This window comes from Delphinapterus leucas, chromosome 1 (assembly GCF_059928025.1).
Source record: "Delphinapterus leucas isolate spDelLeu-1000000601 "Yukka" chromosome 1, BTC_Dleu_Yukka2, whole genome shotgun sequence".
In the NCBI taxonomy this organism is placed as follows: domain Eukaryota; kingdom Metazoa; phylum Chordata; class Mammalia; order Artiodactyla; family Monodontidae; genus Delphinapterus; species Delphinapterus leucas.
The window spans coordinates 148711582-148728840 of NC_143129.1; the positions used below are offsets into that span (position 1 = coordinate 148711582).

At 37.9% G+C, this 17259-nt stretch overlaps 1 protein-coding gene across 8 annotated transcripts in view; it reads left to right on the top strand.

Annotated features, from left to right (window-relative positions):
* Window positions 1-17259, top strand: part of FAF1 (Fas associated factor 1) — a 487383-nt gene that overhangs the window by 421409 nt on the left and 48715 nt on the right. For 7 of the 8 annotated variants that reach the window (XM_089922958.1, XM_089923008.1, XM_089922966.1 and 4 more), the window contains one exon: window positions 16268-16348. In XM_089922958.1, coding sequence (XP_089779084.1) covers window positions 16268-16348 — 81 coding nt within the window. Of the gene's footprint in view, window positions 1-8101; window positions 8702-16267; window positions 16349-17259 lie in introns of those variants that run through there. The other variant, XM_089923011.1, reaches the window with a different exon arrangement.

The following is a 17259-nucleotide window of genomic DNA, read 5'->3' on the forward strand; positions in this document are numbered from 1 at the left end:
TGTATCCTTTTGGTGGTGGTTACATGAATCTATACATGTGTTAAAGATATAGAAATGTACATCAAAAATAATCCGTTTTACTTTATATTCACATTAAAAAATAAGATTAAAAGCTAGGAAAATCAACAGTCCATCGAATTGACTTTAAAATGGGCTTTATTAACACAACATTGTAACTCAACTATATTTCAATTAAAAAAATTTTTTTTAATTAAAAAAATATAAACTGGGCTTTAATGAAATTTTATTGCTCTTTTAGTTGTATTAACTTTTTTTGGATGCCTGTGATAGTAGCTACCATGTATTGAATCCCTACTCTTAGGCATAGGACTGGGCCATTTACATTTCTAGTATAAATTCTTCAAGACAGGTGTAATTATACCCATTTTACGGGCAAGGGCAGAGCATTAAATGACTTTCCCAAGTCAGATACTAATTGGGGAAAAAAAAATCTTATTTTATACATAGCAGTTGGGATTGCACTAACTTTACCAATATGGAATGCAACCTTTGGAGTATCAGTACTCAAAAATGTGATGCAGTGGCTACTTGCATCACAATCACCTGGGTAACTTGTTTAAAATGCATGTTCCAGGACTTCTGATGTATTGAGACAGTTTCCAGTTTCCTCTTGTATAAAATGGGGGTAATAATAGTACCTACTTGATATGCATGTTTTTGTTGGTGGTGGTTTTGTTTGTTTTTGGCCATGCCACGTGGCCTGCAGGATCTTAGTTCCCTGTCCGGGCTTCAAACCCATGTCCCCTGCAGTGGAAGCTTGGAGTCTTAACCACTGGACCGCCAGGGAATTCCCTTGATATGCATGTCTTGAAGGTTAAATAAGACAATACATATAAAGCATGCACTAGTGCCCAGGATTCAGTAAGCAGTATATAGATAAATATCATCTATTGTTACTTTTACTCTAGGCTGAACTGGAAGGAATTTTAGAGATCATTTAATCTTAACTTCATTCTGCAGTTGAGGAAACTGAGAGCTATATAAGTTATTTGCCCAAGATTACTTATTGAGTCAGACCTTTTGTTGTTGTTGTTGTTTCTCCTTTTAGTGTTATTTTCTCTTAATTGAAACTAAGTATTTCCCTTGTAATGGCACCTCCAGTAGGTGTTGGGGGGTTGGGAGGAAGTATTTTCAAATGATTGTGAATTCTCGCTTTTTGTTTTTAAATAACATTTTCCTTTTTGTTTTTTTCATTGAGGTGTAATTGACATACAACATTATATTCGTTTCAGGTATACAATATAATGATTCAGTATTTGCATATATTACAAAATGATCCCCACAATAAGTCTGGTTAACGTCCATCATTATATATAGTTGAAGAATTTTTTTCTTCTGATGAGAACATTTAAGATTTACTCTCTTAGCAAGTTTCACAGATGTACTACAGTATTAGTTGCCATGCTGTACATTGTATCTCCATAACCTATTTATTTTACAACTGGAAGTTTATGTCTTTTGACTCTCCTCACTCAGTTTGCCCACTCCCCACCCGCTGCCTCTAGCAACCAACAGTCTGTTCTCTGTATCTATGAGCTTGGAGTTTGTTTGTTTGTTGTTTTAGATTCTGCATATAAGTGAGATCATACAGTATTTGTCTTTCTCTTTCTGACTTATTTCATTAGCATAATGCCCTCAAGTTCCATTCATATTGTTGCAAATGATGGGATTTTCTTATTTTTAATGGCTAAATAATATTCTGGTGTGTGTGTGTGTATAGGGAAAGAATACAACCTATGGAATCTGTTCACAGCATATATTGCAGGTGTGACTAAGACAAAGAACATACTTTATAGTCCTGAACTAGTTTATTCACGCAAAGCAGTAGAAAGATTCAGCTTTGCAACCAACCCAAAGTATTTGTGAACATCTCTTCTCTGGGAAGGAAGTGATAGCTTCTATAAGGCTTTTAAATCCAAATAACAATTTAGATGCATAGCTATAGCTATCTAACTACTATTTACTAGGAGTCCGAACTCCAGAATTTCACTTTGAAAGTCAGGACCAGCCAGCCATGGATAACAATCCCTTATATGCTTAAGAGCCCTTTTATACTTGCTTCTCAAAATAACAGCCTTCTGTCAAGAAAAGAACTAAGAAATACCTGCCCACTCACTCCCTCATTCCACTTTGGAGGAATTACCCATTCCCCATTCACGTGCTTTCTCTTTAACCAGTGACCATAGTTTAGCTGGTAAAATGCTTGCTCTGCTTTTCAGTCCAACAATTATTCTTTCAGTGCCTGACATGTGCCAAGCTACACTGGGTGACAGTTTCTGCCCTCAGAGAGCTTGCCACTTAATCTCTAAAAATGAAACCTCAGTACGTGAAGCAATTAGAGAATAATTAGGTTCAAACCAGGGAGAGATAGTTCACACAAGTGGAATGGAAGGAAGTTAGTTCAGAAGATTAAGAGATGAGAGTGGGCTAGAGGAACATGAAGAGAAATATAGTTTGAGTTAGGCCCTGGTTATCTGGAAGAGAGTCCTTGCTTGAGAATAGCTCACTGTCTCATAAGAGGCAACTATAAGTTAGTGGTTAAGAGCTCAAGGTCCCATATAGCCTGAATTCAAACCCTACCTCTGCCACTTAGCAGCTCTATAACCTTGAGAAAACTATCTTAATATCTTTGTGCCTCAGTTTCCTCAATTAGTAGTTACTTGATAGGATTAAATCAGTTGATACAATTAAAGTGCTTAGATTGGTACTTGGCATCTATTAAGTACTTTCGAAATATTTTCTATAATAATAACATATAAACTGAGTTTGGAAGAATGAGTAGGAAATAATCATTTGGATTAAGGAAGAAGTTCATTGAAAAAATGTGGAAGTGTGATAAGCTTGGAGATGTGAAATGGCTTGGGACATGTGGGAAATGAGAAGTAATTCAGCAAGGCAAGAAAGAGGTATTGGTAGAAGAAAGGGAGGAGAGAAAAGGCTAAAAATGTGCATTAGGGTCACACTGTACTTTTATGCTATGCTATAGAATTTGAACTTTAGACTGTGGGCAGTGAGTATTCATCACATCTTTTAAGTAAGAAGTTGACATAATTAGATTTGTAATTTAGGAAACTAATTATGATGGTTATGCTGTTTGCTCATCACTTTGTTCATACCTTTATGATAGTACTTATTTTGGTGGCATAATCATCTGTTACTTTTTCTTTTTGAGGTACAGTGCGTTTCAAAGTGTGGTCCATTGAGCACATATTTGTTAAAAGTACAGACTTTTGAGCTTCCATTGCTAGACCTACTGAATCAGAATCTCTGCAGTTGGGCCAGAGGATCTGTGTCTTCACAAGTCTCCTATCTAACAAGTGACTCGTTTGTATTTTAAAATCTGAGAACCGCTGGTTTAGTGGAAAGAACACAGGCTTTAGAAACAGATAGACGTAAGTATAAAAGCTGATTCAGTCCCATACAAGCTACACACTATGGACAAATTATGTAGCCAGTCCGAGTCTCAGTTTCCCCTTAGTGACGTAGAAGTAATAATTGCAGTTTGTGAGGATGAAAAGAAACAGCATCTTGGGCTTCCCTGGTGGCGCAGGGGTTGAGAGTCCGCCTGCCGATGCAGGGAACACGGGTTCGTGCCCCGGTCCGGGAAGATCCCACATGCCGCGGAGCGCTGGGCCCATGAGCCATGGCCGCTGGGCTCGCGCGTCCGGAGCCTGTGCTCCGCAACGGGAGAGGCCACAACAGTGAGAGTCCCGCGTACCGAAAAAAAAAAAAAAAAAAAAGAAACAGCATCTTGTAAAATAACTAACCCATAATAGGCCCTCATACATATTGCCTTCCTTTCCAATTTTATACATCTATCTCCTACAACTAGTGAGAGAAGGAAACCACATCTTACTTATCTTTTTTTTTTTAACATCTTTATTGGAGTATAATTGTTTTACAATGTTGTGTTAGTTTCTGTTGTATAACAAAGTGAATCAGCTATATGTATACATATATCCCCATATCCCTTCCCTCTTGCACCTCCCTCCCACCCTCTCCTATCCCCCCCCCCCCCGCAAGGTGGTCACAAAGCACTGAGCTGATCTCCCTGTGCTATGCAGCTGCTTCCCACTAGCTATCTATTTTACGTTTGGTAGTGTATATGTGTCATTGCTACTCTCTCACTTCGTCCCAGCTTACCCTTCCCCCTCCCCGCGTCCTCAAGTCCATTCTCTACATCTGCGTCTTTATTCCTGTCCTGCCCCTAGGTTCATCAGAACCTTTTTTTTAGATTCCATATATATGTGTTAGCATACAGTATTTGTTTTTCTCTTTCTGACCTACTTCACTCTGTATGACAGACTCTAGGTCCGTCCACTTCACTACAAATAACTCAATTTCTTTTCTTTTTATGGCTGAGTAATATTGCATTGTATATATGCACCGCATCTTCTTTATTCATCTGTTGATGGACACTTAGGTTGCTTCCGTGTCCTAGCTATTGTAAAGAGTGCTGCAGTGAACATTGTAGTCCATTTTGGTTTTGAATTACGGTTTTCTCAGGGTATATGCCCAGTAGTGGGATTGCTGGGTCATATGATAGTTCTAATTTTAGTTTTTTAAGGAACCTCCATACTGTTCTCCATAGTGGCTATATTAATTTACATTCTCACCAACAGTGCAAGAGGGTTCCCTTTTCTCCACACCCTCTCCAGCATTTGTTGTGGAAAACATAGGCAGAATACTCTATGACAAATCACAGCAAGATCCTTTTTGACCCACCTCCTAGAGAAATGGAAATAAAAACAAAAATAAACAAATGAGACCTAATGAAACTTAAAAGCTTTTGCACAGCAAAGGAAACCATAAATAAGACAAAAAGGCAACCCTCAGAATGGAAGAAAATATTTGCAGATGAAGCAACTGACAAAGGATTAATCTCCAAAATATACAAACAGCTCACGCAGCTCTATATCAAAAAAACAAACAAACCAATCCAAAAATGGGCAGAAGACCTAAATTGACATTTCTCCAAAGAAGATATACAGATTGCCAACAAACACATGAAAGGATGCTCAACATCACTAATCATTAGAGAGATGCAAATCAAAACCACAGTGAGGTGTCACCTCACACCAGTCAGAATGGCCATCATCCAAACCTCTTAATCATTGTTTCCATTCCCTAACATAAAGCTTAATGTATATAGTAGGTGAGCATAAATGTCTTATAAATGTGTAAGTGAATGAATGGATGAATGAATTTTATAGGAAGGGACTGGAAGTTAGGAGACCTACTAAGAGGCCAATGCCATAGTCTAAGCGAGAGATGACCAGGGTCTGAACTGAGACATCATGCTTGAAAAACGTTCAGATTTCATCCTACGTTACCAGGCAGATAGGTAGATTCTCTCTGGATAGGTTTAGCTTAACATAAACTCTCTCTCACAAGTTGGCCCACTCCCTCTAAAGCAGACACTGAGATGACAGTCCATCATTTGAAACCCTGCCACTAAAGAAATTAGCAAACCAGTCTTAAATCCAGCTTTTCAACTCACTCCCACATACCACTTATATCCAGATGAAAAATAATCTTTTCTAAACATCTGCACCGGAAATTCCAGAGACTTAACATTCTAGCAAAGCAAGACAGTCTTAGTTAGGACTTGGAAGTTACTTGCTACATGTGAATTCATCTCTCTGTTTTCATAGTCCTGCAGTAGGACTGTGATAGATAACAAGATACAAATATCTTGAAATTTCTCTGTTTAAAACTTTTGATAACTAGATTTTTAAAAATAACCAGTTTGTCTAACATTTAGGCTCTGTCCTTGATATAACAGGTATCAAACCTATTCTTTCAGGTATATAACCTGAAAGAATATCAAGTGTCAGGTTTGCCATAATCCTTATTTCACCATTTTTGAACACTAGCAGGTCATTAATGATTTTACAGGCAAATCAGTTTAACAAATATAAACTTATAATGCAGATGTCTGGTGGAGCCAAAATGCTCATTCATTGTTCTGTTTTTAAGGATCTAGGAAGTACCAGGCACTGCTTGGGATTGGAACTAGGGATACAGAGATAAACAAGGAAAAGTCTCTTCGATTTGCTTAGGGTCTAAAGAGAGAAATAGACATGTAAATAGATGATGACAACTCTACAGGATAATACAAAGCTGGAGGTACCTATCCATTCTATACCATCTTGCTCTTCTAGGTGGAGAGTCCGTTGGTAATGAAATAAACTAACCCTGTATCTGTTTTTTCTATTCAGTTCATTCAGCAAGTGAAAACAGTTTAGTCCCAAGAAAATCATTCCATAACTATTCCCTACACTGATTTAAGGACTATATTTGCAGTGTTTGGAAGGAAGAAAATTTAGAGAGGGAGAAACACAATAAGTGTATAGGTTGAAGAAAGGTGAAATGGCAGAAAGAGCTCTAAATGAGGTAACTGGTGGCCTACATTTTAACAAGCTGAGTGACCCTGGAAAAATCGCTTGAAGTTTCTCAGTCGCAATTTCCTCATCTCTAAATGGGGATCAAAATCTCTTCCTGGCCAACCTCATTACTGTGAGTATCACATGTGAAAGTGCTTTGTAAACTTTGAAATATACGACTTTAAAGGATTAAAAGTCTTAGATAAAGATATAGGCAGGAGGATATTCACTAATACTTACTACATTTTTCTTGCAAATACTTGGTTAATGGTAGCTTTTTAAAAATTTTCTTTTTCTTTTCTTTATTTTTGGCTGCATTGGGTCTTCGTTGCTAAACATGAGCTTTCTCTAGTTGCGGCGAGCAGGCTTCTCATTGCGGTGGCTTCTCTTGTTGTGGAGCACAGGCTGTAGGTGTGCAGGCTCAGTAGTTGTGGCTTGTGGGCTCTAGAGCGCAGGCTCAGTAGTTGTGGCACACAGGCTTAGCTGCTCCACGGCATGTGGGATCGTCCCAGACCAGGGCTCGAACCCATGTCCCCTGCATTGGCAGGCAGATTCTTAACCACTGCACCACCAGGGAAGCCCAGTGGTAGCTTTGATTAACAAGGAAGTGAGAACACTTTTAACACCATGGAAACCACAGTGATAAATTAAGCCTAGGGCCAAGGAATTCGTTCTTACCACAGAGAAGATGAGACCTTCTAAGTCATTCCTGATTCTATTAACAAAATGATCATTCCTTTCAGTCTGGAACCTTAGTCCATTTCAGAGCACTATCCCACCATGTGTTCTTCTATTTAATTCTCACAGCCCAGGTCACTCGAAAACAGAGCAAACTTAAGGGTTTGTCCTGGGCCCTCATACTAAAAAGCCTCTCTCCTCTGCAACTTAGAATGCGATTACATAAAGGCAGACCAAACATTTATAGAATAAGCAAAGTAGGTTCACCAAATAAATAGACAGGAAAAATATATGTAGACAGAGAGATACCTTTATGAAATTTAATATTTCAGAAAAATCAAAGTAGTCTTAAGAAAAATTAGAATTTTGTCAGACTTCTGAATACACTTTAATATTGCTTTTCTTCTAAATTACATACGGTGCATAATCTCTGCTTAGGACCTCTAATGTTCTTTTTGGGCCCTGGGACATCTGTCAGAACCCTGGTACATAGACTTGATAGGGTACAGCAGTCAGCTACGGAACAATGGGAAGATGCTTCAGAGACCTGAGACTCGTGTCCATATAATTATTCGTGAACCTTCCCCTGTTTACCCTCCTCTACCACTGCCAATTTACCTATCAAAAAATGATGCTGTTAATGAGGGATGGTTTGCCCCAGGGCCTCCCCAGGCAGTCCTTGGAAGAAATTCAGAGGAGTTAAACTGTTCGGCCTGAGGTTACACATCTAGTTATTACAAGGAAGAGGATTAACATTACTAGGATGATGATGATGGTGATGATTATTAGGGTAACGTTTATCAAATGCCCATTGTGCTAGGTGATATGTATTCATCATTTCATTTCATCCTTCCAGTAATCCAACGAGGAGGTAGTTTTCCTGTTTTGGAGATAAAATTGTTCAGTGTTGAAAGAGTTCAAAGAAGTTGCCCAAGGGCACAGAAATTAAGCGGCAGACCTAGAATTCAGACCAAGTTGAGTTGTTTGTGTTTGAAGCTGTACTTTTTTGCCATCAGGATGGAACAAGGACTAGAATCCAAGCTGTTTGGCTGGAAGATGAATGTCCTGGACACAGTACACCATGGAGGCGATGCTACCAGGCAGTACTTCTTTTGAAGGCCAATTTAACACATTTTTTCAAGCAGTGCCCTTATCATTTATACTTCAAGTATAAATAAATATTCTTCTCCCTTTTTACACTGTAGAGTGCTTTGTTTTTATTTAGTTCTTAGCTCTGTAATTTGATACTTGGTTTATTTTTAGGCGAAATCCAGGTAACATAAAATGAACCATTTTACAATTACGTGGTGTTTTGTACATTCACAGTGTTGTGCAACTACTACCTCTATCTAGTTCCAAAATATTTGTATCACCCCCAAACCCATTAACCCATTTGTATCACTCCCCCAACCCCCTCTGCCCCCCACCATCCTCTAGCAACCACTGTGCTTTCTGTCTCTGTGGATTTGCCTGTTCTCGATATTTCATACAAATGCAGTCATACAATATGTGACTTTTGTGTCTGGTTTTTTCACTTAGGTTCCTCCACATTGTAGCATATATCATTACTTCATTCTTTTTATGACTGAAATATATTCTATTGTATGGATATATCACATTTTGTTTATGCATTTGTTAATGGGCATTTGGACTGTTTCCACTTTTTGGCTGTTGTGAATAATGATAGAATGAACATTTGTGTACAGGTATCTATTTGAGTCCCTGTTTTCAGTTCTTTTGGGTATATAACTAGAAGTGGATCACTGGGTCATGTGGCAAATCTGTTTAACTTTCTGAGGAAGCACCAAACAGTTTTCACAGCGTCTGTACCATTTACATTCCAATCTGCAGGTTACAAGGATTCTCCACATCCTCGCCAACACTCATTTTTTCTCTTTTTAAAAATGATAGCCATCGTAGCGGATAAGGTGGTATTTCCTTGTGGTTTTGATTTACATTGCCCTAATAATGACTAATGTTGTTGAGCATCTTTTCATGTGCTTGCTGGCCATTTGTATATCTTCTTTGGAGAAATGTCTAATTCTGATACGTTAAAATATGAGATACTATTTAAATGTTTTGTAAACAAGATTATCAGAACATCCTGTGGCCTGAGAATTTTCAAAAATAAGATCTTAAATATCTGAACTCCAATTCTGTCCCAATTAGACCATAAGGTGGAGATTTGAAAAAAAAAAGGGGGGGGTGCTTTTTACCTCCCAAATACTAAAGAAGAAATTGAGGCAGTCTTATATCTTTTTGTTGCCTAATGAATTAGCCCCTTAAGAATAATTTAATAACTAAAATCTCTGCTTCCTCTGTTCTCACACTGACCAGGTATTTACTTAGAAAATAAAATGATCAATTTAGCTTTAGAGGCAGGCTTTGAAAACTTGGCTTTAAATGATCAAGTATTTGAATTATTTTACTTTTTTCTTTTTGACATCACTGAATCTACAAAATTGCTAGGGATTGGTTTATCTGTTTTAGTGACTCAGGAAGAGTCAGTTAATTGTCCTCCCAGTTCAATTCAGTCCACATTTGTAGAATACCTACTATGTGCCAGGCACTGTGCCCAGTCATCACATGAAGAGTCCCCTGAAAAGAAATTTGTCACCCTTGCAGATTATGTTACAGAAAGAAGATACAAGAGGATAATTTTCCTCAGTAGAGCTATTTTCTTATTCCCGTCCTGCCTATTATTATTTCTCTCAAGGCTTCTAGCTATGTTATAAATCTCAGAACCCAAATTAGGGTAATGGTAGCAAGAGGGAAGTAAAACAAGAGCATTTAGCTTGCAAAGGCTTTTGGCCTTTTTTGAGGTCCATGACAGTTCCTGGAGCAGATACCTTAGCTCCCTTTCCCTTTCTTTCTTCTTTTATGTATAGTCACCTCTTTTCTTTCCTCCTTCCCTCAATATATCTGAGGATTATATATGATAATAATGTAGTTAGAATAATGCCTGGCATATAGGAAACATTCACTGAATGTTAACTGCTATTAATTATCTATCAAGTGCCAACTTGGTAGTGTTAACTTATGCTGGAAACTCAAAAATTAATAAAACAGTATTCCTGCCCTCAGTGCTCAGTCTACTCTGAGAGAGAAATACGTAAATATATGATTAAATAATACAGTGTGAATCGAACACAGAAATGAAACCATTCAACCCAGGGTGAGGTACCTGTGAATGCCTAGACACTTAAGTTGAACCTGAAAGATGAGTGTGATTTTGCCGAAGGAGGAGTGGTGAAGAATTTTCCAGGCAAAGGATAAAGGATATGCAAAGTGCAGAGAAACATGCAAAGCCTGGTCTGTTCAGGGAGCTGTGAGAGGGCTTGTATGGCTAGAGCATAGCGTATATGGAAGGCGGAAGTGGGTAATGAAGCTGATAAAGTAATTGAGGGCACCTGTGCTAGGAAATTTAGACTTTATCCTGAAGGTGTGGGGAAATCATTGAAGGTTAGGAAAGAGGAGTGTTATGATGTGATTTTCATTTTAGAAAGGTAATAAGTCTGACACTATGCTTTTTTTTTTTTTTGCGGTACACGGCCCTCTCACTGTTGTGGCCTCTTCCGTTGCGGAGCACAGGCTCCAGACACGCAGTCTCAGCGGCCATGGCTCACAGGCCCAGCCGCTCCACGGCATGTGGAATCTTCCTAGACCCGGGCACAAAGCCGTGTCCCCTGCATCGGCAGGCGGACTCTCAACCACTGCGCCACCAGGGAGCCCTGACACTATGCTTTTAACAATAGAAATTTGATAACAGCAGGATGTAACTACAAAATCTCCATAAAAATAGCCCCACCCAAATCATTTGTCCCTTTCTTTTAGATGAAATTTAAAACACTTTAAAGTAGGACTAGTTTAACACATGTCTTTCCTACAATATCTGGCCCAGTGATTACTCAACAGAGTCATTGCCTAAAACTAAGCCAAGGTACCAAGTGGTGCAGAACAAAAAGTTCTATACCTAAGCCTCTAAGACAGATGATTAGTTCACGTGTGTCTAGAGTTAGAAATCATTCCTCCGCATTTCCTAGATACCTGGAAACCTGTCCAAGTATGTAATTCTCTTGCATTCTTACATTTAATCAAATTATTTTTATCTATGATATGAACTCCCTTTCAAGACCTCTTATTGTTAGCCCATGTAAAATTTGAAATATGCTGCCACGAGACCTTTGACTTTAAACCTTTCATACTGATGTCGGAGCTAGTTTATGGCTTCTGATTTTTTTGTATGTAATAAACAAATCAGTTACTCTTTCCATCTGACCTTTTACTGAAGCTCTCCCTAGACTTAGGAACTTTAAAATCTCATTAGGGTTTTATTCTCTACTTACTAAAAGTTAAAAATTAAAAAGGCTGAAACCAACATTTATAATGATTTTAAAGGGTCAGCAGACATTTTCTGTGAAGTGTCAGATAGTAAATACTTTCTACTTTGGAAGCCATATACTCCCTGTCACAACTATTCAACTATGTCATTGTAGCACAGAAGTAGCCATAGATAATTCATGAACAAATAGGCATGGCTATATTCCAGTAAAACTTTATTTACAAAAATGGGCTACAGGCCAGCTTTGTCCCAAAGACCACAGTTTGCTGACCTGTGATTGAAAGTAAGCTTCCTCCTCCTGTCTTATCTGTCTTCAGGAAGGAATCCTGACTGGAGAAGTGGCCACAGAATGTAGTATTTAGATTCTATCAAACACCATTACATCATCTCTGTTGCATGCGTGTACACACACACACACACACACACACACACACCCCAAAAAAATCTCCAGAGCATTTAGCTTGACTTTCCGTGTAAAAAGGTAGGTCCTGGTCCTAGTATTTAACTATTTTTCTGCACCAGAGCGGATGAACTTTCCCCATTTATGGCTTTCCTGCAGGCAAAAATAACATCCCAACCACTTGTCACTTAAGCAGTATACATTACTTTTAAGCAAAGCTTCTTAAGCAGTGCTTTGCTAAATTAAATGTGCATAGGAATCACCTGGAGAATTTATTAAAATTCATATTCTGATTCAGTCAGTCTCGGGTGGAGCCTAAGATTCTACATTTCTGACAAGCTTCCAGTTGATTTCAGTGCTGCTTGTTCTTGGACCACCCTTTTGTTAGCAAGGTTCTAAGTACTATTTCTGTTATTACAACCCAGTCATCCAAGGTCTTACCACTGGATCCACAGAATCAAGAGCTGGTCTTCTTCAGGTGAGGTGGCATTCAAAGCTGTGTTTGACTATGATGACTTCAGTCAATTTGTTTGTTTATTCAGTTTGGTAGTTTCTATAGAACTAGAAGTTACCATTTGAAATGGTCCTTGGCAGCTTATTCTTACTTTCATCCATACTGGAAAATTCGAAAACATTATCTCTTTGAGTATTGCTCCATTCTTTATATTCCCTTCTAGGGTTCCTAGCAGATGCATGTTAGGCACTCTGATTATATCCTCCATGTCCACTTAACTTCTCTATTATATCTTATTTCTCTGTGTCTCTCCATGTTGCAATTTAGGTAATTTCTTCAGATTACTTCCACTTTATTAATTCTCTCTTCACCTGTGTCCAAGCTGCTGTTTAATCCATACATTAATTTTTTCAGTATTATTAATCACTTATTTTCTAAAGCTATATTGAAGTATAATTATATAAACTGTACCTATATAAACTGTCCAGTTTTTAAAAGTTTTGACATACATATATGCTAATAAAATCTTTACCACAATCAAAATAGTGAACATATCCATCACTCTCAAAAGTTTCCTCATGAACCTTGTAATCCCTTTCTTCTGCCTCTACCTCCCAACCATTCAAGTCCCATGCACCCACTGACCTTTCTGTCACTATAGATTTATTTGCATTTTCTCAAGTTTTATGAAAAATTGAATCATACAGTATATACTCTTTAGTCTGACTTCTTTCACTCAGCATAATTATTTTGAGGTTAATCCGTGCTGTGGCATGTATCAGTAATTCATTCCTTTTAATTGCTGAGTAGTACTCTGTTGTGTGGACATACAGCACTTTTACAAATTTTTTTTGATTCTAGTAATATTTTTTAATAGAAGCAGAATTCACGTAGCATACAGTTAATTATTATAATGTGCATTATTCAGTGACATTCTGTGTATTCACAGTGTTGTGCAGCCAGCATCTAGCAATACTAACAATGCTACATTTAAGAATAATTTCACATTTGCATTACAATTTTTTGCATGAGTGCCTTTTTAAAAACAAGTTAAAGAAAATACAGCAAATAGCTCAGATTACACAGTATTGTTCTTTCAGATTAGCTCATCTCTCTCTCTCTCTCTCTCTATTAAACTGTGGCCTGCCTCTATAACCCCACTACTAGTGTGATGCCTAAAGTAAAATTGGTGCTTAATGAATATTTGTGAGAAGGAAAGGAGGGAAGAGAAATAGAAGAGAGAGAAGTGGGGAGGGAAGGAAGGAAGTTAGCTGGTTCAAGAAGTCCTCTCACAACAGGTGCCACATTTTGTGGCAGGGATCCCTGTATTTAATGGCCTTTCGTATCTGCAACAGTCTGTTTTAAAACAGAGCTGTTTACTTAGAATGCTTTTATTACAAACTGTATTTGTGCTCAGAGAGGGCTTCCAGCTGTGGTAGCTTTTAGAAGGTCCCTTTGTGTGTGTACATAGTGTCATAACGGGTCGTTTCTGCCCAGCCAGTCAATTTCATTGACTCAGATAGGGCCACGTTATGAATGAGCTATATCATTTTCCTCCTTAATTTTTACTCTAGACAATAAATGTTTTATGCCTGGAAAGACGGTTCATTTATTCAACAGATGCTTATTAAATACCTCCCAAAAGCTAGGCATTGTGTGAAACACTTGGAATACAGAGGTATGTAATATAGACAAGATCCCTGCCTTTATGGTGCTTACAGTGTCATGGGGGACTCTCACATTAAATAAATAATCATATGATAATTGATACAATTGTGATAAACGTTTTAAAGGGAAAAGACAGAATGCTACAAGAGAAATCTAAACTAATTTGAAAAGGTGGAGTCATGAAAGTATGTTACAATTAAAATCCTAAACATCTTAAATATTTCCCTACTTGAAATGTAAAAAGATAAGATTACTCCCATAGGTTGTTGATAATATTAGGAATATCTAAATTTGGAAAGATAGAGTTGTTCAGAGAGGCACAGTTTCCTTAAAAATTCAATTCTTTAATTTAATAAATGACTGAAAAGGGAGACAGTGTTTACCCAAGAACACACAGCTTACTACTAGCAGGGCTAGGAGTTGAACACAGGTCTTCTAATCTCCTCATTACCTCTCCTTGGTGACATAAAAAAATGAAGACATTATACATCAACTATAGATCAGCCATGGCCAAATGAACTATTAAGTGTCCAGTCTGTACAAGCTTGTATATTGAGTGGGCAAAGGTGCTTACAGAGTAAATGCAAATGCAAATATAAAGAAAAACATACAGAATATGTCCTATCAGGCTGATTGTATCTGGTCATAGTAAAACTGTAGTATATAGACCAAAGTAGGAAATACCCAGTTGGAATCAGTGAAAATATCTTTAAAGGAAGATGCTTCTGTTGCTTTAAAATAAAAATACTAATAGCTAAGTACGTCTCCAAGTAGGAGTTTTTAAAACCTGTTTTTATTCATGTGTCATATTACATGACACGTAAATTATCTTGACTACTTTGCAGCCTAAGTGGTCTCTCAGGTTAAACATTGTTCCTGATATTTTGCCCCAACATATAATTTCTCTGGCATACTCTTTTATCACAGATGGTATAGCAATTAGCTTCAGGCCAACAACATCTAATTTTTCCTAATTTTTTATTTGAAAGATTAGGAATCAATGAAATGCTACTATTTATACCAGAGATTGTGGACTTAATGGAATCATTGAAACCAAAAGGAGTATGAGGCTTCAAGGAGAAGGCCAGTCTTGAATAGATATCAGAGGGAGTACCTAAGACAGTGCTGAGCATACACTCAGCCTGAGCAAGCATATATTGAACTGAGGAGACAAAAAGAAAGAATTAAGTTAAACTATATGAAATTTCCATTTTTATAGGTCAAAACCAGTCAGGTATCGGTAACTTATGTATGATTCAGCCTATTGTGCAAAATGACCAGAAAGGGGGCTTCCCTGGTGGCGCAGTGGTTGAGAGACCGCCTGCCGATGCAGGGGACACGGGTTCATGCCCCGGTCCGGGAGGATCCCACATGCCACGGAGCGGCTGGGCCCGTGAGCCATGGCCGCTGAGCCTGCGCGTCCGGAGCCTGTGCTCTGCAACGGGAGAGGCCACAACAGTGAGAGGCCCACGTACCGCAAAAAAAAAAAAAAATGACCAGAAAGGGAACCTATACTCTAATGTCAACAGGTGTGGGTATTTATTAAATTTAAGGACATGTATATTGGCTATACTCCAGAATTTAACAAATAAGAAATCCTGGTAGTTGAATTAACTTTTAATTTTATATGAAATCACAATTTAAATGTACGCAGATGGCATTATCACTTCAGACACTAAAAATATTCTAAAAGATCTTCAACTTAGATAACTTACATTATCCACACTTCATGAGTGTGAATGTTTTCGGGATATACTTATTTGATAACCAAGCTTTAGTGGTGTGATATGGACTAAAGTTAAGCAGGGTATTTTGCTTTCAGCCTCTTTCTGTGCTGACCAGATTACTTCCTTGTCCTTTCCTCTCTCCCAGTCCTTAGTCCCAATGCTGATAATCTCCAAGTTTATCTTAGAAAAATCAGGAGTAAAGGAGAAGGGAACTAATCAGTGAAAATGAACTAAACGTCAGGTACTTTGCTAGACAGTTTATATATCATTGCATTGAATTCTCACAACCCTATGAGACAAATGTTATTTCTTTTTTACAGTTGAGGAAACTGAGACCTAAAGAGATTAAATAAGTTGCCCAAGGTCACACAATTTCTAAGTGGTAGACTAGGCTTCAAACATTCTTATTTTCACTATCTACTGTGCTACTCACCTTATTATTTGTGAGCTTATTTGTATTGTACACTTTAAAAGTGTCTTGTTTAATTATAATAAATTTACACAGGAGTAAGACAAGGGGATTATTATTGTTTTTTTCTTTAAAAACAGTAATGTGGTAAAATGCATTTGAATATTTTCCTTTCTTTTAAGGACGAACGAGAAGCCAGAGAAAATGTGAAGAGAGAACAAGACGAGGCCTATCGCCTTTCACTTGAGGCTGACAGAGCAAAGGTAGGTTTGGTCAGGGGACTTCTGGGATAAAGAACTCAATCCTAAATAGTCTTTCATTATTTAAATGCCAGCCCTTTAATCATTTTGAAACCTAAGAGAGTTGGGTTTGCAGTGGAGAAAGCTAGTTTCAATTAACAGAAAGAATATAATTCTACCTCAGGTTCTTAAAGCATGGTTCATTTTGACAAGATAAATTTTTTCAAGAATCATGAGAAGTGAAAACAAAAATGGGCCTAGTGTTTACTTCATTTGTTTTTAATCAGTCTGTGGTAAAATCTAGCAATGTTTAAAAAGCTCTTCAGGTGATTTTAATGTGCAGTCAGGGTTGAGAACCACTGACTTATTTAATGCTTCTTGAGCATTAAATGCTTCTGTACTGGGCATTGAAGGAGAGGAAAATGAATAAGCCACTCTTTCTGCCTTCAAAAGAAGGCTCACATTGTGCTGCAGAGTAGATTCAGTCAAGAGCACAGATAGCTGGAACACTTAGGCAAGGATCCTAAATGTTGTAAGGGAAGCACTGAGTTCTGTGAGAGTTCAATGAACAGGATTTTCAGTGGAAAGTTTTTTCCAGCTTTTTTGGAGAGCCAAGAAATGGGAATGTACTAGGCAGGGTTTCATAGAAGAGATTGTATATTTGAACTGGATAGAGAAAGGGGGGCAGGAGAGGAAGTAATGTATGCTAGCAGCAAGGAGCCAGAAAGCATGGGTTCAAGATAGAGGCTGATGTGAATAGAGTTTTGATATTTGGGTACAGGGGAGGTGGCAGAAAAGACCAGAAAGGAAGACCAGAGAAAGATCTGAAGGATCTTGAATGCTACACTACCCAGAGCTACCTAAATGTTTGAATAGGAACCCACCATGATCATAGAGGTATGCTTTGTTGTTGCTTTTATTTCCATCCTTGTTCC